Genomic DNA, 24,186 nt, shown 5'->3' with positions numbered 1-24,186 from the left:
GGACAACACACTGCCTTGTGGTAGCCCGTGCTCCTGTCGGAAAGGAGGTGAATATGTGTTGCCGCATCTTACGTTAAAAGTTCGGTTGCTCAGAAAGTTCGTAATGTATGAGGCCATTCTGCCCCGCAATCCTTTTTTATGAAGTTTTATTTGGAGGGCAATTTTATTTACTTTATCGAATGCGTTTTGGAGATCAATAAAGACAGCAAAGGTATATTTTCTTGTTTGAAAACCACGTTGGATATCATCTACAATGTATGTTATATTGTCTGCAGTTGATCGGCCGTGACGAAAGCCATTTTGAAACGGAGAGAGAAGGGAGTTCGTTTCTAGGTAAGCCCTAATTCGCCAATTGACCATACGTTCCATTATTTTAGAGGCACAACTAATTAGAGAGATAGGACGATAGCTAGATGGGTTAGAAGGTGGTTTCCTAGGCTTTAGGATAGGTATAAGGGTGCTGGTGCGCCAGGGTTCTGGGTAGCTGTTGTTCTCCCATAGAGAGTTTAGGCAAGACAAAAAGGTATTGAGACCGGATTCAGTCAGATTTTTGAAAAAGGAGTAAGAAATCTGATCCGGTCCTACTGATGTGTTGCCACACCGCGAGATGGCATGTGTAAGTTCGTGGTTCGTAAATGGTGTGTTGTACAGTTCACGGTTGCTTGAGTGAAAGTTCAGTGTAGACAGTTCGTGTGCGAGTGTTTCGGTGAGCTGCGGTGTGTATTGTTGTGCTGAGGAGATGTTCGCGTAATGCTGTGCGAAGAGTGTTGCAACGTCTGAAGGGATAGTGTAGTGGGTGTTGTTAATGTGAAGATGAGGGATTTTGTAAGGGTTGCTGCGTCTTGCCGAGAAACATTTTATTAGTGACCAAATTTTGGACAAAGGAGTAAAACGATTAAAGTTATTTGAAAAGTTTTGCCAGCCGGTGGTTTTAGCATGGTTAATTATCAAAGAGGCTTCATGTTTTGCTTTGCGATAGGCTTCCGCATTTGCTTCGCACACGCGGCGGTGGAACTGGCGGAGTGCGCGTTTCCGAAGGGCTACGGCGCGTTGGCAGTCTGCATTCCACCAGGGAGCTCTTCTATGTTCTTTTGGGGGGCCAGTATGGGGGATGTTTTGATGCGCAGCGGCAAGAATGACGTTAAGAAATGTGTTTATATCTGGTGGAGGTGTAGACAATGATTCGTCAATATACTTTTGGAAAGACACCCAGTCGGCCTTCTTAAAGTTCCACCTTGGCAAAAAATTAAAGTTTGTCTGTCCTGAAGGGACGTTGAGTAAATAATGTATGGGGTAGTGGTCACTGAAAAGAGAGTCATCTTCAACGTGTTGTGTAAAAAGTGTCGCGGTGTTTGTGTCTGTAATGGCGAGATCTAGGACGGAGTGTACGACCTCTCCATTGCGTGTGCGTGTGAATGTGGGCGTGAGATTGTTAATGAGTATTAAATCGAGTGAGTTAATTACGTTAAGAAGTTGTGTTCCGCGCGAGTTTGTTTCTGTGCACCCCCATGTGCGGTGGTGTGCATTGAAGTCCCCCATGATTATAAAAGGCGGAGAAAGTTGGGAGAAAAGGTCTAGGAGTAGAGGACAGGAAAGTGGGAGGCTAGGTGAAAGGTAGATCGAAAGGACAGTGAGGTCTAGTTGTGCAATTTTAACTTTTACTCCGACTGCGTTAAGCGTAGTTCGGAGGAAAATTTCATGATGCAAAAGTTTATTTGAAACGTAAAGAGCCGAGCCGCCCCGGCGGTGGGTTTCATTTACGTTATTTGTATATAAAGAGAAATCACGAATGTTGAAATTGTAATTATATGTATCTGAATCTTTAAAATGGGTCTCTTGGATGGCGGCTAGTAACGGTTTTTTATTTAACATATAGTTCTTGAATTCCCCCCAATGGGATACCAACGAGTTCGTATTCCATTGGAGAAAGAATTCAGAAAATTGAGTCATTTACCGTGTGTGTGTTTGTTTACTGGTGTTCTTGGGTATAAGCGTGCGAACGAGTAAGTCGTCTTCCCGTCGAAAGGGAGCGAGAGCTGGAGCGAGATGAAGACCTTTCTCGAATACGAGCGGGAGAGGGTGCTCGAGAAGACATGGGCCTGGGTTTTGGGTGGTCGGCGGAGACGAGGGTTTCGAAAAGTTCCTGTGTGAACTGTGCCTCAACGACAGTATCGTTGGGCGAGTCAAGAGAATCTAGAGATTCTGCGGAGTCAACAGACGTGCTGGCAACGTCTGGGGTCTCTGGGACCGCGGAGCCTGCGGGAAGCGGAGTCTGAGGGGTTTCAATGGGCATCTCCTTGACAGGGGTCACCGACTCTGAGTCGTCGAGAGATGCCTTGGCTACAGCGACCGCGTCAGTTTGTTCTGCTGCAGGGGTCATGTGGACGTGGTCTGGCTGGGTCTCAGTTGGCACCTCGGCCAGAGGCTGAGCTGCTCCCTTCGGAGTCTCTGTGACCGTGTCCGTCTCGTCGAGGGTGGGGACAGTCTGGGGGACTGGTGCCGTGACAGTTTCCGTCGACTCTGTGTGCGACGGACGAGGGAGCTCCACTGCCGTACTGAGCGGCGGGGTCAGATTCGGGTCGGAGCGCTGCCCTGGTCCAGCCTGAGGTCCCGAGCAGCGGGGGTTAGTCCCCCGGACGGCGTCGGCGTATCGACGCTCGCTCGGGATAGAGTGCCCGGCCGGGCGGGGTGGAGGGGCGGAGGGCGACTTCCGGTTCAGTTTCTCCTTGTGGAAGTGCCACGCCGGGCAATTCTTATCCCAGGCGGGATGAGGGCCGCCACAGTGGGCGCACTGGACCTCCTCACTCTGGCACTCATCCGAACTGTGTCCCAGTGTGGCACAGCGGAGACAGTTTGCCTTTTTGGAACGGCAGGTCGATTGGAGGTGCCCGTAACGTCCGCAGCGCCGGCAGAGTCGCGGGTTCACCTCCCACGGGCTCACAGTCAGGACCTCGTAGCCGGCGTACACGGCAGGGGGACACTCGAGGCCAAGGAACCTCAGCTTAAGCAGCGGGTTTGGGTTAGGCCCCTTAGATCGGAGGCGCGTCACCTCTACTACTCCTTGTGAGCGGAGCTCCGCCTGAATCTCGGCCTCCTCGATGTACTGGAGTGCTGGGGAGTAGCAAGTGCCCGCCACGGTGTTTAGGCGGGTAGCCGGGGCGGCCGTAACGGCCGTGCCACAGAAGGTGGTGATGCTCAGGGCGAGTCGAGCCTGGTCCTTGTTAAAAACCCGGATCAATATGTTGCCTGACCGGATCACTTTTGCGTTTACGCACGGGCCGATTAGTAGGTCCATCTCCCTCTGCAATTTAAATGGGGAGAGGCGGCGGAACGAGCCATCCGGAGTCAAATGGATGAAGGACTGGCCCTCTGGAACTTGGTCCATCATCGGGTCAGGGAAGGGTTCGGGGGTAGGCTCAGATGGATAGGGGCCCATGAGAGGGAGGACAAGAGGTGGGCGGGGGCGAGACAGCGTGGGCGCCATCCTTGTTTTCTTAGAAATAGAAATTAGAATGATCAAATTCAGTGGCAAAAATAGAGGGCTTGACAAATTATTACGGCCAAAACAGGACTGGAATTACCCGCGACGATGTGCCCAGGCGCGCCTGCGGTTAGAAAAAAAGCGCGCCAACAAACCGCGCCAAGAAACCGCGCGAACGCCGCTAGCCGGCGGGCTGACGTCACGATCACGTGACCGGCGTCGGCCAATCACCGCGGCCGGCCGCAACCGACGAGGAATGGAGTGGAGCCGGAAACCGATGGAGGGAGAACGAGAATGTGAATATTAATGTTATAATTTAGAAGACAAAGTGAAATATAGACTTGAATAAAACAAGATGACGGAGAAGGGAGGGAAATGCACCGGTCTGTTGTCTGAAACAAACCAACCAGCGCACAATTCGGATCGGAGCAACCTAACTAATGCGGACCGTGGCAGAACACGTCCGCACCCGTCGGAGCCTAGTCGCCGAATGCTACAGAGCAAGGCCCTATATAGAAGGTATGCTCATTAGGCCGAAGCAGCGATTTCCGTGACGTCACTGGTACGAAGGGTCGGACGGCTGTAATGCAATCCTATGGAAAATGACCCAACTTTAGGGCTCTCCCACATAGCTGCCAACCTCGACACTAAGGTAAAAATTATATCACATAAAAGCTCAAATCAAGACGAACAAGAAACCTATCTGACGTTTTTACGTATTACTAACGGCTTAGACTCTATTCAAGTATATTCAGAGCTCTGCATTACCTCACTTTTTCTGCCGTCAATGCCACTACAAATGTCTAGTCGGCGCACGTGCGCTTGTCGAGCGGGGACCACCAGTCGGGCGATTCAGAGCTGTCGCCCAATCAGAACGCCGCAATGCCGTGACGTCATTGGTCGCACACGACACGTTACGGAGATAGGGATGAGACAGCCCTGGCTACAGAGTTATGGCGCGTGAGTTTCGATAATTGCGCATGCGTTTTGAAGGTGTATTTCGTTTCGTTATCTACCTACCCTGTAAATTGACAGTTTTGTATATTAAATAGCTCTTAAGATACAAGATAAAGTGACTTTACAATTGAATAGCATGTGGCGAATTTATTAGGCGGAACGGCTCACCTTAACTTGAAATCTAGTCCTTTCGTGGCAACGTCATACACATTTGGTCGAATCTGGTAAAGACCTTGGCGATCTGGTAAAAACCATCGAATTTGCTCTCTAGTGTTGTCAAATTATATTTTTGAGACGAATGGCTCCGGATTACGTGGTTTTAGCATAGTAACGAACAAAACTGCTATCTGAACTTCATTTCCCATGTTAGACATGAACATGTCCCTTTAACTTCGTCCTGTTGGCGGGGTGTTTAAACACCACCTTGTGGGTTTCCGCCAATACCTACAGTGCCCGATTTTTTTATTACAAAAGTCAAATAAATGCAAACGCAGTGAGCGAGCCGCTGTTATATGTATCTCTTGTACGGGTGGTACTGGCTACTTCTTTTGAGATGGATAATGGATATAATACGCATGGTCTCAACTTGCGACATCAACAAGACTGTGGTCAGGTGTCATTATCAGGGAACATACATTCTAAATTGGAGTGTTTTTTAATTGGTTCATTTTTCCCCATTGGGATAAACAATCATCAATCTAAGACACTCCAATTCAGGATGTATCTTCCCTAACAATGATCGTTAATCACAATCTCGTGTTTTGTTCGCAAGTTGAGGACATGCGCATGATATCCAAATCAAAAGAAGTCGTCAGTAGCTCGAGTACAAGAGATAAGTATACAAGCAGGCTCCCTCATTGCGTTGACATTTTATTTGACCTTCTACAATTTTTTTTTTTGCAGATATGTGCTTGTGTGCACAGACTTACTTATTGCAGATATGTGCACAGATATGTGCTTACGTACATGCATAAATATGCAAACCTTCAGATGCAGGTCAATTGAGTTTATTGTATTTGCTACAGCAGATTTACCTGATGACCTTCACATCATAGTCCTCGACTTTCAACAGGTTGTCGACTTCATTTTCTATCAGCAGTCGCTCCTCTTCGGTGCGGTAATGGATGCGCTTTATTGCCACTTCTTTCCGCTTGTCGCATTTTCCTCTGTACAGGGAAGAGTTGTAATACGGCGTCATATGTGTCCAGCAAGGGTAACAGTGGAGAAAAGCAGCGGACTTAGCAAAAACAGATATGAAACCAGTGTAGGCGTTCATTGCATTTATGTAGCATTCAACACAAATCTGGTCCATGCGAGTACTCGCGAGTGATCTCCAAAAGCGACATTAGAATCGCCTATTTTTTAACCGGAAAACTCTAACTGGCTTATATAGCCCAGGGCACTAAAGAGTCGGGTACTCCAAAGTTGTTCCTAGTATATACTAGAATCCTACTATATCATCTAGAAAACAACTAGAACTGAGAGTTTACAATTATCTACCGAAAATAATCCCAGGATATGGCTGCGCTCTAGCGCGGCGCAGCTGGCGCTCGCGTTTCGATACATTGCGCCTAATATTTATACACAATGCGGCCTGTGGTTTCGCGCGGGGTGTTCATTGGTGTTCTCTCTTTATTTAAAGGCCTAAGAATTGTGCTGACTAAGTATCAATAACTATCGTATGCATAAAAATCCGCTCTTCATCGTGCATGGAAAAGTCTGAAAGGGCTTTCCGGGCAGTTGTGTGCAAATCTGCAAACTGCTGAGCTTGAATTTTGATTTGGGTGATGGGCCAGCCTCATGCTTTCTCATTCTCTCACTGTTACTTAGCAATGTGCTTATAAAAAAGGTTCAGTGAATTTTATCAAAGGACACCTGAAGACATCTTTCGATTTAACTTGAGCACGGTTAGTATAATTGTATTGCAAGGATTGTTTACGCCAGCTTTATCTTGCTCTACTTGCAATGGTAGCTTACGAACAATATTTGTGTATTTTCTTTTCTATTTTGGTCGTTTGTATGCATTTTTAGAGCTCTGACAAGCTGACGAAGGAAGACTGAAGTCTTCCAAAAGCTATCATTACTAAGAAATAAAGCTGGTCTTTTGAACAAACTTAATAATATCTGTCAACAATAACTGTCCCAGATGAATACCATCAACGTGTTACATCATACTTTGTGTAAGTATCTCGTACAACTGTGTTGGTGCGATAATGAAATCAAAACACATGCATTCTATATCCGGGTGAAAGTGGATAGTATGTAAAAAGTAGCATTTGTTGCCACTTGTTAGTGATAATCATGCAATATCTTGTAATTTTAAATTAAGTGAAATAATGTAAAATTTAGTTGATTGAAGCTAAACATGGAAGATAATTTTTAGGTCAATTTTTAGTTCTCTTGCCGTTCTTGATATTCAACTTAACTCACATACCAGTTTAAAAGTTATTTCAGGGCTTTCACAATAGCCATGTCTTTGTGGTCAATCATCCTCAGAGCAGCCTGAATCAATTTCATTCATTACTTCCCTAGCTAAATACCTCTGATCCTTTTTCAGGATAAGACCTGCACCTCGAACCTCGAGTAAATGCTTCCTCAAACAAAGCTAACCAAGGGCGCCATCGGATCGGCTGTATAAATCAGAACAGGATGGAAGCTGAGCTTTCAACATAGGTACCAGCTTGTGTGAACTTGTGGCTTTCAGGGTGTGCACCGCCCACCCAGTGTTCATTTCCGTAAACATCAAAAATGTGTGACCACAAATGGAAACCCTTATGAAGACAACATCTCTCGACCTTATAGATTCTAAGATCCCCTTAACATTCAACTACCCAAGATTAACAGGTCACTTAAATAACCATGCATTACTCCTCTGATAATGCTTGCCATGTTTTCAGATAGGTACACGTTCTTTCATCCTGATTTTTGAAGCATAAGTACCACCTGAATTTGTTTTTATTGCAAGTGTGATTCATGTAATTTCATCTTGATGTGTTCCCAGATGGAATATCGTGCTCGCAGCTATGCCTCATTGCCTACCATGGCCGAAACTTTTTTGAGAGGGTTACCATAGTGTTCTCCGTCTTATGTGTTGAGGATGAGCTGTATCTTGTGATCAATGTTTAACTTTAGTGTAACACAGTGACATCTTTCAATGCCAAAGTTTATTTGTAAAGAGCCAAAGTTAATTTGCATTGGAACGAGCGGTAATGTGATGTGTGGAACAAGTAATTTGCACGATTGGGAACCACTTACTCTGTAACCCAAAGTGGGATGTTTACATATATGAGAATGTTCAGTGTTCATCGTCGATAGATAATAAAAGCATTAGCATACCAGTAGATGGATTGGTCGGTGGTCGTCCAGCATAGTATCAGAGCTGCAATTTTGACACCATCGTGTTCGTCATGCTCAGCCACGTCGAATGATATGCTTTTTGTATGGGTGAGATCAATTAAGGATGTTTCAAGGTCAGGTCAGGTCATGACCTCATGATTAGGTCAAGTTGCACATGATTCAATTCGGCAGGTCTTTCTGAGTCCATTCGTGTCTTTTCCGTCTAAGATCACTGTCAGCGCCAAAACAACTCTTTATTCCCCCTTTGGCTTATCGGTAATGGTCAGATCACCTGACCTACCTGACCTTACGTGACCCTTAGGGGAAATCCGAAGCTAACAACTTTTGAAAATTAGGGAGTTTGATCAGTTCTGTAAGTTTCATCTACCTGTGATAGCTCTCCTTGCATTGATGGAGTTACGATGTTGCGACGTCTTCGCGACCGTGCAGAGGTTAACTTATGACGCCATAGGTCAGTGACCTGACCTGACCTGAAAATGAGGTTGGTGCCACAAAATTCGGCTTGAGTCAAAGGTCAGGTGTACCAGCTTACAACTCTCCATCACCAGCGCGCTTACCCCTACTTTGCATTGCAGCCATGGTTTGCCGCACATTTACGATAAAAGTTTTGGTCTGTCCGAGATTCGAACACAGCACCTTCGGATGAGTCAAAAACATGGGGTCATATATGGACGAATATCTCGAAAACGGTTGGATGGGCTTGAACTTTTCGTCCCAAAAATGGAAATAAAAATGTTGTAGCTATCTTTTAACATACCTTATACGTGGCTGCCCACACTACGAGACCTTGAAAACCGAGCGCAAAAAGTCTCATTTTAACACGCAACCCTATGGGCTAGTAGGAAAAGTCACGCCCATGCTGCCATATGACTTTGGAGGGGGCTGATATAGCCTTGATATGAGCCGAGACCATGTAGGCCTAGAACAAGAAACGGCGCCATCAATGCCCCTAGCCGGTCGACATCAAAGCTGTAAGAAGCTCTATGACGGAAATTACTGCTTACCGAAAGACAGTAGATAAGGCACCCTTTCCCAAGAAGCCGCTTTGGGCGAACGTCATGCTCCCAATGGTGGTAACGTCTCCGTCGATTTTTTCCTGTCGAAATGTTTATTGAGGTGAAATGTCTTACATAGGCCATTTTTCATTCAATTTAAATATGTACGTCGACCGTTTTTTATGTAACTATTTACATTTTCTGTTAATGTTTCAATTATTTTGTATTTTATACGGAAGAATGAAAACAATGCCAGGTTCGTCAAATAGGGATGTTATGTTTTTACACACATTGCTCGCAAGCACAACGCACCCATTCACTTACATTGCTAGTGATAGGCAGGGTGTTCCTTTCTGAAGAAGGTTGACCAGTTGTTGCCATGCTAGAATCTTCCCAGGAACTTGGGTATGATCCTGCAAAAGGAGTTTTTTTAGCATTATTTGTGAGCTTACATATAATTACTAGTATACATACACATTTGCTGTTGTAATGCAGGATTCTTTTACATAGACCAAGTGAATATGCACACCTACTCTATACCAAATCATATTATGTGTGTCACAGACAAGCTATAAAGTGAAGGCTGGACCTTGATTTTTTTTCTGCGGTAGTTCCTTTTTAACCCGCGCCCTGCTGGGGGGGGGGGTGTTTGAACACCCCCCTTGTGGTTTTTCGCGAATATCTCAAAAACGGCGGCGCGGAGCGCCGCCGTTTTTGGTACACCTTATCATACATCAATTCTACACATGTTGTGAAAATTTCAGACCAAGGTCATTCAAGGTCAGGTCACCAGGTCACTTGAAGTGACCTCACCTCATAAAAAGTTTCAATGTCTGTCATAGCTACACCGAGTGACCGATCGCTTTGAAACTTTCAGCGATTGCTAAGAGCAATAGCATGTACAAAATGTATATCTCAGAATTTTGATATCGATGACCTAAGGTCAGGTCAATTTTGCGACCTCCCCATTATAAGTCAATGGGAGAAAATTGAAATGCTCCTCTTTTGGACGAAAGACATTATAAACACTCCCAAACACCGAATTACAAGTGGTTTAGACACACTGAACATGAAAATGGTGTCCGTGACCCTTGTTTATGCCCTGAGGTCATCTTAGGTCACGAATGGTATCTAACAGTTTTTCGCAAATAACTTTTGATAGAGGCATGCTAGAGCGATGAAAACGCCTTAGATGTGTTCAGCTCGACGATACGGATCGACTGATATGCAACATGACCCTTTCCGGTCAGGTCATGACCTTGACCTGAGGTCAAATTTTCAAGTTGACCTTTCAAGGTCAACTTATAGTTCATTCGATGCGTCTTGACGAGAGGAACACAATGCCGGTAAAAGTAAGCTCGTACAAGGCTTGGATCAAAAGTTATTGCAGAAAAACTGTTTCCGAAAAAATCAGCTATTTTTGCAGTTTTTGCCCCCTGCAGGCAAAACCGTTGACGTTAGGTCAAATCTGAGAGAATTACTCAGAAAGGGCTTTAATAGGGCTATCGAATGCGCTTTTCCGCGGCGCTGTAGCTCTATTGGTTCTCGAGTTATGCGTTGGCTTCTTGGAAATTTTCGACATTCGACCTGGAAATCGGCGAAATTTTGCCTTCAATGACCTCTGGTGACCTGACCTTTGACCTGACCAAAAAATTGACCGAAGTGATTTCGTCATTATTTTTGACGCTCTTTCGAACGCCGCCTTCCGCGTATCGCTACGTGGCCCAGGAGCCGAGTTAGAAGGGGGGGGGTGTTCAAACACCCCCCCCCCCCCAGCAGGGCGTGGAAATCCAGGACCCCCAGCCGGGCGCGGGTTAATTGGTACTGCATAATGTAAGGAGTATTGATAAAATAGTTCTCAAGGGACCACTATGGTCCTAAATTGAGTCCTCAACGACCGATGTGGGGCCATCAGTGGCCGGCACTCATTCTCAGAGCTCCACGTGGTTATGCCTCAGGTACCAGGTGGGTGCGTATTATTTAGGCCCTGGACATTATGAACTCTGGCCCATTCAAGGCACTGGCCATTTTGACACTGGGCATAGCGTACCCTGGACATTATGAACCCTGGCCAGAATGAATGCTCCCCCCCTGCTTAGTGCTAAGCCCGGCACCATTATCTCGAAAGCCAATGGTCGTATCGATCCCCGCGAGGCGGCGTGACCTTCCCAAAGCACTCTTAAGATTTTAAGATTGAGGTCAACTTTCGGGTCAAGGTCAGGTCAAAGGTCAAATTTTGGGGTTTTGCATGATGAGGCTTACGGACAGCGGAATCGATAGCTCCTGCTCGAAACTCACCAAAAATGACTTCAAAGGCCTAGTGAAGATACCATGTGCGTAAAGGGGTCCAACTAAGCACAGGTCAAGCTCAGGTCAGGTCACGAAAGGTCACGGTTTTCACTTTCTACTACATGGGCATGCGACACATGTTTTATGGCCGTCACCGACGAAATGAACTGCCCTGTTGTTCTTCTCTTTCGTTTTACATTTGACAGCCACGCGTGAACTATCGCAGTACTGATCGTGCCCCGTGGGCCTGGACCAGCTCTTGTGTTAGTTTCTCGTCTCATGTTCTAATTGCCTACAATTTGTCACTCGCGCTATCGCTTCTCACTTGACGGCTGTTCGTGCTCGCCGCGCACCGTATCGTATAGCCGAACGTGCCGCGCGAGCCTGCTCTGACTTTTCGCACCACTTTCTAGTTTCGCTTTCTGAGTGCTTTTAGTTGTACAACCTAATTGTTCTCTTTGTGCCCGCGGCGGCTCCTCGAGTCGCTGCGGGCAGTCGTCTCTTGAACGCCACCGAGTGCAGTTCTCAGTGGCGGTGCGCGACTCCGCCGGCGCCCCGAGGTGCGCCGGTGCTGTGAACAGTGAACAGTGACGGAATCGTGCCACCGAGCACGATTCCGACGGCATCCTCCGTTCGCGGTGCCTACTGAACGCCACTGAGCGCAGTGGCAGTGCGCGATTTCGCCGGCGCCCCGACCGGCGCGTGAATCCGACGGCGCCCCCGTCCGCGGCGGCGCCGGTGTGTCCGCCTCGGCGGACAACAGTGACCATCGACAGTGCTAGTGTGTTTTCTGGTCTACCTGTCTACTCTGCGTTCTTCAATTTCACCCTCGTCTACCGTTCAACATCATCTATCGTTCGGAATTCTTCAATACATTCATCAAAATTCATCTACGTTTTTCCTCCGCTACAATAAATGTCCCGGGCTCCACCAGAGGCACGACAAGGTCGGCGACATTTAATGGTCCTCCGGGCCGGATCAGGCCAGAAGAAAACAGAAGCGGACGAAACTTCATCGAAAATGGAAAAACAAGAAGGGAAACCGCAAAGTGAAGGCGCTATCGGCGGAGTTCCTGTCACGAAAGAAAGGGAAGAAACCATGGAGACTTCGACGCTCCAGCAGCCGCGCCCTGACTCACAGCTGGGTCACGGCCCAGCCCGCCGCGCGTCGTCTCGGGTGAGCTCCAGTTCGTCAGCCTCCGGCGCATCCGCTGAGGCTCAGATCACGGCGCGAAAAAAGGCTCTGCATGTGAAACGGTTGGAAAAACGACTGGAGATGGAGCGACAGGGAGTGGAGCTGAAGCAGCAACAAGAAGACGAGTTGATGCGGCAGCAAGAGAAGTTGAGGCGGCAGCAAGAGGAGATGAGGCGCCAAGAAGATGAAGTAAGAGGACGACGTGAGCTGCAAATCGCCAAAGCATGAAGCGGAACAAGCTGAGCTGGAGGCACAACTTCGAAGTCAGATCGCAGCTGATCAGCTGAACGCCGAAAGAAGGGATGACTTTTTGGGAGAGAATATCAACACCGATCCACCACAAGACGTAGAAGACGAGCGGGGGAGACAGCAGACAGTGGCGAGATTCCTACAACCTCAACTATCATTCAATGACCCCGTCCCAGCTAGCCCCCAACGGAGCAGGCAGTCATGGATCGATGAACTCCCCAATCACCAGACACCAGCGCAGCCCGAAATGCGACCATCGGTGCACGCATCTGCGTTTGCGAAAAGTATACCGAAACTCCAGCTTCCGGTGTACACAAGAGACTCCTCAGAATGGCCGCGGTGGATCGGCCTGTTCCACGCGCTCGTCCACAATCAACCGTCGCTCAGTGATGCCGAGCGAACGGCCCATCTACAGGCAGCTGTGGCGGGAAAGGCGAGGCGGGCGATCGCGGGCATGCTGTATGACGGAGCCCTGTACTATTGGTCTCAAGATAAGGGTCCAGGCGACCTGTAGGTTTGATGCGGTGAATACCCCCGCCTTCGCCACACTCGCTCGGTGCTACGGAGCTCCGATCTCGCGACCGGTCACCTGTACTTGTAGACTGTGCCGCATGACATAGCAGTCGAGCGGGCCAGCGGAGCTTAGGCGGAAACTAGCGCCGCGTTTGACAGAGAAGGACGCTCACCATTCCGGCGGGAGGGCCGCTCGCCATTTTAACTCCATGCAGAGGTAAAAAAAACTTCCTACTCGCTTACATTGTAGGCGACAGAAGCTGACAGGCATCAGAGACATTTGGTGACAAAGTCACAAAAATGGTTAACACACTGCATCGCATTTGTTGACGGCGTTTTCGCACACTGCTAGCGAACAGACTAACCAGCCAATCCGCGGCGAGAATAACCCCGAGCGAGCCAATCGGGTGCTGGTGACACGAGGGGACAACGCTGAGCTGACGCCCCAGCCGCCAGGGAGCCTTCACTGTGGATTTTGTAGTCCCCAGGAGCCAACGCATCAAAGATTTTGAGCGGGCCTTTTCGGCGCACGTCTATGAGAGGTATACTGTGATCATGAACACGTAGCAAAACAGGAGTGGACTCCCGCGAGTAGCGCTCAGTGCTTGTCCAATTTTCAAACAAGTTTGAATGCTGAAGAAGGGGAATGGCTGGCGCCGTGATGAAAGCTGAGTTTACTGTGGTTATGATTGTTTTCTGTTTTAAGGAAGGCAGGACATAACACTGGAAGTAAGGAATCTTTGGTTGTCTAATTTTGCTGGTTTAGGTACTTGAAAGCTGGACACGCTAGCCCGGTGGGCATCAAAAGCAAGGCTGTGGATTTGTTGCCTGATTTTGAAACACTTGCCAAAGTTGTCAATGAATGGGTGTTTTTAGTGTTAATATTGACACAACTTTCATTTTGATTTTAATTTGTTCAGCCCTGGAAGAGCAGGAATTTCAATTTTCATTAGCTGGTAAAAGTACCAGTCCAAGGAATCCGAAAAAATGTTGTAGTTTGGTATGTACTTATGTAGGTTGTAAGCTGGGAGGTTGTAGGCTGGTAGGTTTTCTGTTTTGTGTTGGTATGTTGTAGGTAGGTTGTAGGTTAGTAGGTATGTAAGCTTGGTTCAGGCTTAATTGTTTTTCCTTCATTCCGACTTCTACTCTTTTACTCTTGCGTAAAGTGTTTAAGAAGTCTGAATGAAAGAAAAACATTACCATTACCTAACCTAATCTTACTTTCTACCCTATCACCTATTACCTACCAGCCTACAGCCTATCATTCTACCTTCTACCTACCTTTACCTACAAGTTACAACTTCCCTACCTTAAACCTGCCAACCGACAAGCTCCGAAGCATCAACCCACCTACCTAGCACCTACACCTATTTTATTTTGACTTATTGTGTACTAGTACCAAAAATCTAATGATTAGAATTTTGGTTTAACAATATTAGTGGCCTTGATGTAGAAAAGGAACCTTTTGCAACATGTTGCATAGGTAGGTATAATGTATTATACAATAGGCACCTATTATTTGTTATGTCATAACAGGTGTGAAATCTCACCATATAGAACACAAATCTAAAGGTTTTATGGAAAAATGTAAAATAGAATGTCAGCAATTCTTAAATGCATCTGCACAAGATTAGTCACAAATGCATTTAGTGTCCCAAAGTTGAGTTTTGGCTGGGGTATCAGAGGGGGATATTATCCACCAAGAAGGGGTAGAGGGTGGAAACTGCTGGTTAGATTAGATACAAAAAGAGTGGGAAAAGATCAATAGCATTTATTTTTATCCATGAGTATCTATGATCATAAACCAACTCCAAGTATCCACACAACTCAGTCCACCACACCTGTCCACCTGTCCAAGTCCACCAGACCTGAACTGCCTTTTGAGGTAACAAGGTGTTCTTGGCTGAGAGTGGTTAATGCTCTTAGAAATTGGTAGTGGGTGAGAGTGGCAAATGAATCTCAGTATTTCCCATCCAAATCAACAAATTTTGGGACACTGTAATAATACATTATCCAGGTTTAGGGCCACACTACATTGACGACACTAACATTAACATTGGCCTAATGAACCCTAGAATTTTTCAAATTTTACCACCCTAGTGCAACACTTATCCGGCCTCCGGGGGCAGGGGACACAAATAGGGTTGAAAAATTTTGTAGGCGACACAAAATAAGTTTTTTTGACCTCTGACTCCATGGAGCGTCTCGCTGACAATGAAAGACACTACAGGACGACAATATAGGGTTCGGCAAAAGTTATGTCCACTACCTATGACAACACTTTCCTGTTCCTAATCGTGTCCACACCTGAGGGATGACGATTCAGGCTGCACTCCTGCATTGCACGGTCCTTGGCCGCAGAACATGAGGTGACGAACGAACCTCGGGTCACGGATCACCGAGCTACGGCCAGTTTCACAGAGATTGTCCACCTGAACGGCTGCGTCGCTACGTGAATGTCTGAAATTTCTATCAAGGAAGCTGAACCAGACAGACAGCCGGCATGCTCCAGGCCGAACTGACACAGCGTGCCATTGCTGATTGGTTGGGACATCTGCCTGTTGTTTTTGTTTGCAAGCCTTAATTATAGACGAACTGTCTGCACAGTCCGGTGTTGGTGGGTTAAGCATACGGCTGCTGGCAGTGTTGCTGATCCTTCCAGTTTGCCGGTGTGCGCCTACCATTTCAAACGTTACAGAAATCGCATTGAAAAAGGCGACCGGGAAGAGGGGCCAGTAGTTGGCGACAAAATTGGCCAAGCGGCTCGCGCTGAAGCGCTATCACATCTCCAAACAGGACCATGAGACGCTATTGGAAGAGCTCTCCAAGGCTCATTAACTACCTTCGGCCCAATACTAAGCCAACGCATGGTCAATGGCATGTTGACATGCATTTTCAATCAGGACGGCGCGCCAGCTCATCGCTCTGCCAAGGCCTAGCAGTGGTGCGAATTGAACGTGCCAGACTTCTGAAGGAAAGAGATGCTAGCTGGCTGCCCTCCGGACCTCATCCTGATCGACGAACTTCGAGCTGTCGTCCAGCAGGACCTGGACAAACAGAAGCCGGCGGCCAACCTCGGCGCCTTGTCGTTACAGCTCAAACGGGCATGATAAAAAATCCAGCCGTACTTACTGCACAACCTAGTTGCCAACATGCAAATTTGCGTTCGTATGTAAGTCCCTGTTCGTGGGGAATAAACTGAACGCTAAAGAGAATCGCTGTCCCCTATGTAGTAACTTAGAGAGAACATTTTTTTTAGGATAAAACTTGTGCCGGACCATGTAGCTCACGCATCATTCATTGCAGTTTCACCTTAGACTGTAAGACGTGGCAATTTGTTTAGGACGTAGCAATTAATGTTGTCATGATCGGCATACCACCGAGAACGTAACTATTTACATTATTATCTTAGCTGTTGCATATGTCAACCTTCATAACTTTTAATTTCCTACTGTTTCATATAATTTCATTTATGGCGCTGAACAAGTGTTGAACAGTTCATTTCAATAACTGCATTGTTAAACCTCCGGTAGGGTTAACCAATAACCAGTATGTTAAGTGTTGCTCTAGCCCCGTTCGCTATGAGTTCGCTTTATAATTCTATCAAACGTGATATCATTCCAAGAAAGCACTAATAGTGTAGAGTGTAGAAGCCATTCCCACTGATGGGACTCGAAGCGATGCAGCTAGGTAATGCATAAGGCTGATTGGCGAATTTCAGCTTGTAGACAAGACAAGGAAACGTTCTGAAAAATCAAATCCACACGTAACAAACATATTTCAAGAGTGCACGTATCTCGTTGTCGTTGTATCCGTTATTCCTCGTCGGACCTATCGGCTTTCTGAATACCGAGAGGGGTCTAGTGTGTGTGTTTGGGGGGGGGGGGACCCCGCCGCCGTTTCGCCCATTATTAAGCTAAAAGCCTTGCACCCAGCGATTCACAATAAAGTTAAAAGTGTCAGATCAACATGTGACCTCTGAGGTCAGGTCACGTGCACAAATGCAGGGTGTTCATTAGCGAATGACGTAAAGTAAGCCCCCGCTGGAGCCCCAAATGATCGCCGGCCATCGTGCATTGAGTTCGCTCCGCAATTTGAGTTGCTTGAGGTTAAACGGTGAAGTCCAAGCAGGAAAAATCGGCAGACTGCAGAGTGACCAGGGGTGCTGGGATCTTATTCAGTTGCTGGAAGGTGAAGAGAGTCTAGCAATTCTTCAGTAATCTGTCCAGTATTCACGTTCGCAATGGCTTAAGAAACCTGGGAAGGCATTTTTAAATATATGGACTAGTGATGTCAATTACAGAAAGTCGTGATACCGATACCAAACCAAATACCAACAGGAACCGTGGGAAAATACCGAAACCGAACCGACTTGGGAATATCAGGGAAATGCCAACTTTTTACCAAAGTCACAGTCTCTTTTACAGTAGCGAGGATTCACAATACCAACAAAATACCAAATGTGTTAGCCTCGAAACGTCAAATACCAAGTTGGTATCGGTTTGGTATCGGTATGCCAAAAAGTTGGTATTTGATTGACATCTCTAATATGGACAATCCTCCACAAGAAGAAACTGAACTTATCGTCCGATCCTAATGACCGTCATCCTCCCTGACAGCATGGTGTCGAGGCTGGAAGCGTGCACCTTTTGGCTCACGGCTCAGTGAAGCGGAAGAATGGTTCGTAAGGGTGATATTGAGTGACGAAAAGTGGCTCGCGCTACAGCAAGCACCCGCAAGAATAATACAGGCTCCTTCGTCGAAGAATCCACAAAAGTTGATTCCATACAAGGATGTGCACGGAGCGAAGGTCTTGGCCGAGGTCTGCCGCACGGAGAAGCAAGTTTTCTTCGAGCGACACAACTGATTTCTGTTTGTGCTATGTAAAATGTGTAAGATTTATCATTGCAACGGTGAGCTGTTTATGCAATATGTCTTACGCCTCTGGCGGGGCTGACTTTATGTCATCTTTTATTGATGACCCTGTAATTTAGAGGATAGCGCGTGGATGTTTAAATGCGGTTATCCCGCACCGTAGACAGTGTTTACAATTGCTTCACGTGCAAAGAGATAAAATTATCAGATGTCGTGTAACTGATTTTTTAAACGTCTAGACGATTAACAAACTGCTAAACGTCTAGTAGACATTTCGTTTAGTCTGAAATATGTCGTATTTTTATATAAAATCTATTCTTTACCATTAAGCGCCCGAAAGATATCGGCGGTACGGGATGAAATTATTTAACCGCTCGTAGGTAGAAAAATATTTTAAACGTCTCGCCTAACCGCTCGACGTTTAAAATATTTGTTCTAACTGCTCGAGGTTTAATATATAACCACCTTGTATTTCAGTTGGAACGGTAGTTAATATATATTAAACCGCGAGTAGGTAGAACAATTTTTTAAACGTCTCGCCTATCGGCTCGACGTTTAAAATATTTTTCTACCTACGAGTGGTTTAATAATTTTATCCCGTACCGCTGGCATCTTTCGGTCACTTAATTTAAAAAATACATTTTATGTAAAAATACGGCATATTTCAGGCTAGACAAAATGTCTACTAGACGTTTAACAGTTGGTTAAACGTCTAGACGTTTAAAAAATGAGGTAAACGACATCTGCTGACAATTTTCTCTCTTTGCACGTGAAGCAATTGTAAACACTGCCTACGGTGCGCGGGATAATGACAAAAAAACTCCAATATCAATGTGACGTCGTTTATGATGTTGCACATGGTTCACAACGCAAAAGTTGAGCATCGATCTTGCAAGGAGTGAAGCGACACGAGCCCTCCATGTGCAAACGATAGTCTTAACCCGCGCCCCGCTGGGCTATTCAGCCATACGCGCCCTGCTGGGGGGGGGGGGGCAGATTCTGCCCCCCCTGTCTAACTTCCGAACCGATGGTCGTAGAAAGACGGGGAAAACGGCAAACGAAAGCTCTCAACAAGGCGGATCTTAAGAGCCCAAAATTTTTTGCTTAAGTAGGTCAGAGGTCAGGTCAAGGTCAGGTCAAGGGTACAAAATGCAAGTTTCTACAGTATCGGCCTTGCACCGTAGTTGCCGAAGAATGGACTGAGACTGATTGCCCAAAACGTGTTCTTAGACTACCAAGACAATATTCGTTGCATACAATGTCCTTCAAAGGTCAAGGTCAAGGTCAGGTCAGGTCAGGTCAGGTCACCAAAAACAAAATATAAAAAAGGGCATATGCGACACATGTTTTATGGTTCATTTTACTCATAGAATTCAATAGGCACACTCAATAAGTGATATGGACCACCTCTGGATGAATTTCAGGTCGAGGTCAGGTCAAGGTCAGGTCAAGTGAGGTCAAATTTTGAAGTTGGTTGTTAAGGCCCAAAAAGGTGTCTATCTGATGCAGTTTTTCACGGCGAATCGAATGGTGCTATTTTAGTTTCCGTACGAGGTCTAGAACTTCCAAAAAAATCATTTTTCAAAAATTTTGTGTGTCGTGACGTCATAAAATTTTGAATAACTCCCACATTTTTGAACCGATTCTTCTGAAAATTGGTATGTAGATGCACATTGACCACTTCTCTGACATATATTCCGGTTTTTTCGATACACTCAAAATTTTAAATTTTATAACTATTTTCCCAAAAAAATCAGTTTTTTGGAAAATTTTGGGCCAAAATCCAAAATTTTCAAAAAACCGAGATAGCCATTTGATAGACAACGTGGAATCACGTATAACCTTTTTTGTTACGTCTTGATTCCTTTAAAAATGAAGATGTTAGCGGCGTTTGAAATTTTGCCGTTTTTGAGGCGAAAATGGCGAACATGACGTCACTAAAACGTCAATTTCTCAAAAATTTTCCGACGTATTTCGTTCAAATTTTCAGGGAACGTGTCAAATTGATGTATAATAAGGTACTGAAAGTTTGACGTCGCTGGCGTAACGCGTTTAGAAGTTATTGGCGAAAAACGGGAGGGGGGGGGCAGATTCTGCCCCCCCCCCAGCGGGGCGCGGGTTAAGTCATTTTGTTTTTGTCATCAACATAAATTTTAATATTTCCCTTGTTGAATTATGATGGTGAGGGAGGTCACGTCATTGACCTAGCTTTACGTGAACTTCTAGAAATTACGAGACATAAAAGTTGCAAGGTCTCGGAAGAATATGAAGTCATGTGAGTTTTATTAATCTGCAGAAGTTGACCTAGCAATGGCGGAGTTGCCAAGCCGCAATATTTTGGGACCGAGTGAAGTCTTTTATGACGTCATAGGTCAGTGACTCGACAAGAATTGAAAATGTAATTGGTCGTTGGTGTCACCAGAGAATCGGCTTGAATCAAGTCAGGTGTCAGTGTGCTATTTTTCAGCTTTCAGGTTTCCTTGTTGAGAGCAATCGCAAGAAGTCTGGGGTAGGTAACACCCGTCACCCTCATCTATGGAAAATTATGCTTTTGCGGAGCGACCTTCAAAGCTAGCGCGCCCCATGCACTGTCGTGTTTTCAGCTTGCTGTCGGTTTTCCAATATATGGAAGCCAGTTACAGGCGTCTCTTAGTCTCTCATTGGTCAATCGCACACACCACGTGTGGTTCATCAACGACTAATGAGAAGATGAGAAACGCCAGCAAACTGACAGCATGCTGATTTGGTGATCAAACAGCGCCCTGACCACACCCCTCCCATCTATCGCTGACACCCTGCTCGGTAACTCGTCTCGAGACGCGACTGAGCCAGGCCCTTCGACCGGTTACCGCCGCCGGCATAATTCCGCCTGATTCCGACTGCACCGCTGGACACCACACTGCGGCGAGCGACCCCGCTGTCAGACTCGGGCCGAACGCACCCCCTCCCCTACCCCCACTCCAGCTGTGGCGAGGGTGAGGGTATTCACCGCATCAAACCTACAGGCCGCCTGGACCCTTCTCTTGAGACCAATAGTACAACCAAGCCCTCAGGACTTTACAAAACCGCTTTGACCAGAGTGGTGAGGTAATGCCAGAGGCACGACAAGGTCGGCGACAATGGCTTATTTTTCACGCCGAATCCGATGGTCATGGTTATATGTAACCCAAAGTCACTGTTCTGGTCATCAGCAAGCATAAAAAGTCGTTCGATAGGCGTTATCACAAGTGTATTCGCGGCCATTGGGGCGACGTAAGAAAAGAAGAAAACAACTGGCCCCAAGAACTTTAAATTATCAGTTAGCATGCACCTTTTCCTTGATCTGTAGAGAATTTACCATTAATTGCTAGAGAAAATTGCATTTAAAAATCTTCCATCTATGCTTTTTTCATCGTTTGCACAATATGTTCTTTTATTAGGCTAGAAACACTAATTAGAAATAGTTCCCGCATCATCAAGAACAATAGGGAAGGCTTGAAGTGAATACAATAATCTAAACGGTGTTGTAATCTATGTGAAGACACTTCTAAAATTGCCTGTAGAAATATCGAAGGCAAAAGTTCAACTTTTTCACAAGACGGATGTCTATAAACCTATTCAACGTGTGACAACTCAGCCGGTATTTCGTCGCCTACAGCCCAGCTTTCCCTAGTGACCGATAGAGGCGCTGCTATCGATGTCCGCCCGTGCCGCCTAACGTTATATTATACGTCAAGAAAAAAATCAATTTTTCATTTTTTTATTTTGACATAAAAATGCACTTTTCTAGACGAGGTTTGTCCCAGGAATCTAATGCTGCCATTTGTTTTCACATGCGATGTTCAGAAATGGCTCAAACTCACGAAAATGCGCATGACGTCACCATGCCTTATACCTACATGTTGGAGCTATTTTTTTACAATTTGGGGGTAAAAAATCAAGATAAAAAGTCCAAATTTGAAACATGTAAGGTTCTAATAGAGCTCTATAACATAGATTCCGTTTTTTTAAGGTTTTTAAAAATTTTGATTTCATTAGCTGTTTAAAAAATAGTCTTTATTAGTTTTTAGGGGTCAAAAACGCACTTTATGGGAAAAGCGAGATAGCCATTTTAAAGAACTCATTGAGCTGCGTCTTTTCATGTCTTTAATTTGCAATTTGCTTAAATCGTTGATTTTTCGCGATTTTTCAAACATTTACCATTTTTTGATAAAAAATCCATGTAGTTACATCAATAAAATCGATATATCTCAAAAAAGTGTTTGAAAAATTTGCATAAAAATTTGACAAAAGCCGTCAAATTGATGAAGGAGAAGGCATACGAATTTTCAGGTTGATAGCGTGAGGCGTAAGCGGTTCGTGAGTTATTCGTGAAAAACGGGGGGGGTCGGATTCGACCCCACAGGCGGTCGCGGGTTAACCTTCCAGGCGGTGGGGGGCATTTCCCCCTTTAGTTTTTTTCGATATATCTCCAGAACCGCTGCGCCGATCGTCACCAAACTTTCAGTTCCCTCCCGGGAGTAGCTAATGCACATTGTGACCAAACAATTTTCCCAAAGCTATGATAGGTTGGCTGCAAATGACGTCAGAGTGACGTCATTTTTGTCATTTTCGAACAACAAAAGGTTTTGCGGGAAGAGCTGTCAGGCCTACAGCTTTGATTATACAGAAAAAATGTAAAAAAAACATAAAAGGTGTAGAATTACCAGCGCTACGATACTGCTATCTCGAAAATTTGAAAATTTTGGAATTTGACCCCGCCCAAATTTTTTTTTGTTGATATAATGGCCAAAAAACCCAAAAGTTTTTCGATTTTCGGAAAAACCGGAATATATGTAATAGCCCCTAGTGACTTCTATTCACATACTAAATTTTAGATCGATACCTCTTTTTTTGACCAAGTTATAACGAACAAACTGTTCAAAATTGATCATGTCAAATTTTCAAACTCAATTTTTAGCAATTCTAGACCACGTAGCGCAAAACAAAGATCACAATTAGACTCGCCGTGACAAGCTGCATCGAATCGATACCCTTTTTATTCAAAACTATCAACTTCGAAATTTGACCTTTTTTACCTGACACTGACCTCCACCAGAAAGTGACCTAAACCGTGCTTGATGGTCTTATAATAACACCATTGAGCTGGAAATGAAAAATTGGCCATAAAACATGCATCGCACAACCCTAGTAAAGTTAGGTTCATGTGCTGACCCTTGGTGACCTGACCTCTGACCTGACCTTGTATCATCAGTGACCTTCAATAGCAACATATGTAATAGGCAACTTACGCCTTATCGCTGATTTTCGACAAAATGCGTTTTATGACTCAATGTTGTAGCGCATTCCGTAGAATACCCGCGGACGGTCAAACATTTTATCTTTGACCTGACCTGTGACGCCATCGGTGACCCCGAGATCAACGAAATTAGGTTTCGTTCGACAAATTTGACAGGGCTTTCGAACGCTGTTCGAACTTTACGGATCCGTCCAGTAGTTTCGGAGATACAAGGGGGCAAAAAATGCCCCCACCGGCCACCGCGCGGAAGGTGGCCGGGAGGCCCATCGCCCCTGCCGGGTTAAGCTTTTTGGGCCTTATGTGTTCCCTCAAAGGACGACTGAGGGTCCTTCAAGACTGGTGTGGGGTCCTCAGAGGCCGTCGTATAGCCCTTAGAGACTGGCGTGGGGTTCTTAGAGGCCGACGTAGGGCCATTGGACCTGCTTTGAATTCAGCCTGAGAGTTCTGAGAGGCATAAGACAGGAGTCAATAAGCCCACTATTGAGTGATGCCAAAGTTAGCGTACAGTTATCATCAATACTAAAAAAACACAGTTTGGGCGAGTTAAAACTTATACTAGAAGTGTACTTTTCCATAAAAAAACTACACTTGCTCCCGGTCAAGGCTCAGATCTTATTCCGTGTGTGTTGGTGAAAATTACTGGGACTATTTTAGTTGGAGGTTTTCCGCAAAGAACTTACTGCAAGTGTAGAGAAAAGCTAAGTAGATAAATAAAAAAGAATCCTGATTTTAAAGTGTAGAACTGCCTCGAGATCTATCTAGTTTTATCCAATGATAACTAACTAAATTCACATATTTAACTGAGTTAACACGGATTCACGATGATATTGTTGATGGTAACTCAATTGCTAATCATTACCTTATAAAAAATGATATAATGAATTACTTACCGAGCCTCCGGCACGAAGCAGAAGATAGTTGATTCAGTCTCCAGCAGACCAGTAGGTAAGAAAGATTCCCTCGATGGATACAGTCACAGCGTCTGAGGAGAAGTGCCC

The 24,186-nt window shown here is 45.6% G+C and overlaps 1 protein-coding gene across 1 annotated transcript in view; it reads right to left on the bottom strand.

Moving 5' to 3' along the window:
- Window positions 1–24,186, bottom strand: part of LOC122363868 (serine/threonine-protein kinase/endoribonuclease IRE1-like) — a 98,097-nt gene extending 73,911 nt beyond the window's left edge. Inside the window, exons 1-4 of the mRNA XM_043333668.1 lie at window positions 24,079–24,186; window positions 9,115–9,203; window positions 8,800–8,891; window positions 5,473–5,604 (exon numbers count right to left, since the gene is read on the bottom strand). Of these exons, the coding sequence (XP_043189603.1) occupies window positions 5,473–5,604; window positions 8,800–8,891; window positions 9,115–9,171 (281 nt within the window). The 5' untranslated portion in view covers window positions 9,172–9,203; window positions 24,079–24,186. The remainder of the gene's footprint in view (window positions 1–5,472; window positions 5,605–8,799; window positions 8,892–9,114; window positions 9,204–24,078) is intronic.

This window comes from Amphibalanus amphitrite, unplaced genomic scaffold (assembly GCF_019059575.1).
Source record: "Amphibalanus amphitrite isolate SeventyFive unplaced genomic scaffold, NRLGWU_Aamphi_draft 000645F_arrow, whole genome shotgun sequence".
In the NCBI taxonomy this organism is placed as follows: domain Eukaryota; kingdom Metazoa; phylum Arthropoda; class Thecostraca; order Balanomorpha; family Balanidae; genus Amphibalanus; species Amphibalanus amphitrite.
The sequence above is the reverse complement of the archived record's forward strand: the minus strand, read 5'-3'. Positions and strand labels throughout refer to the sequence as shown.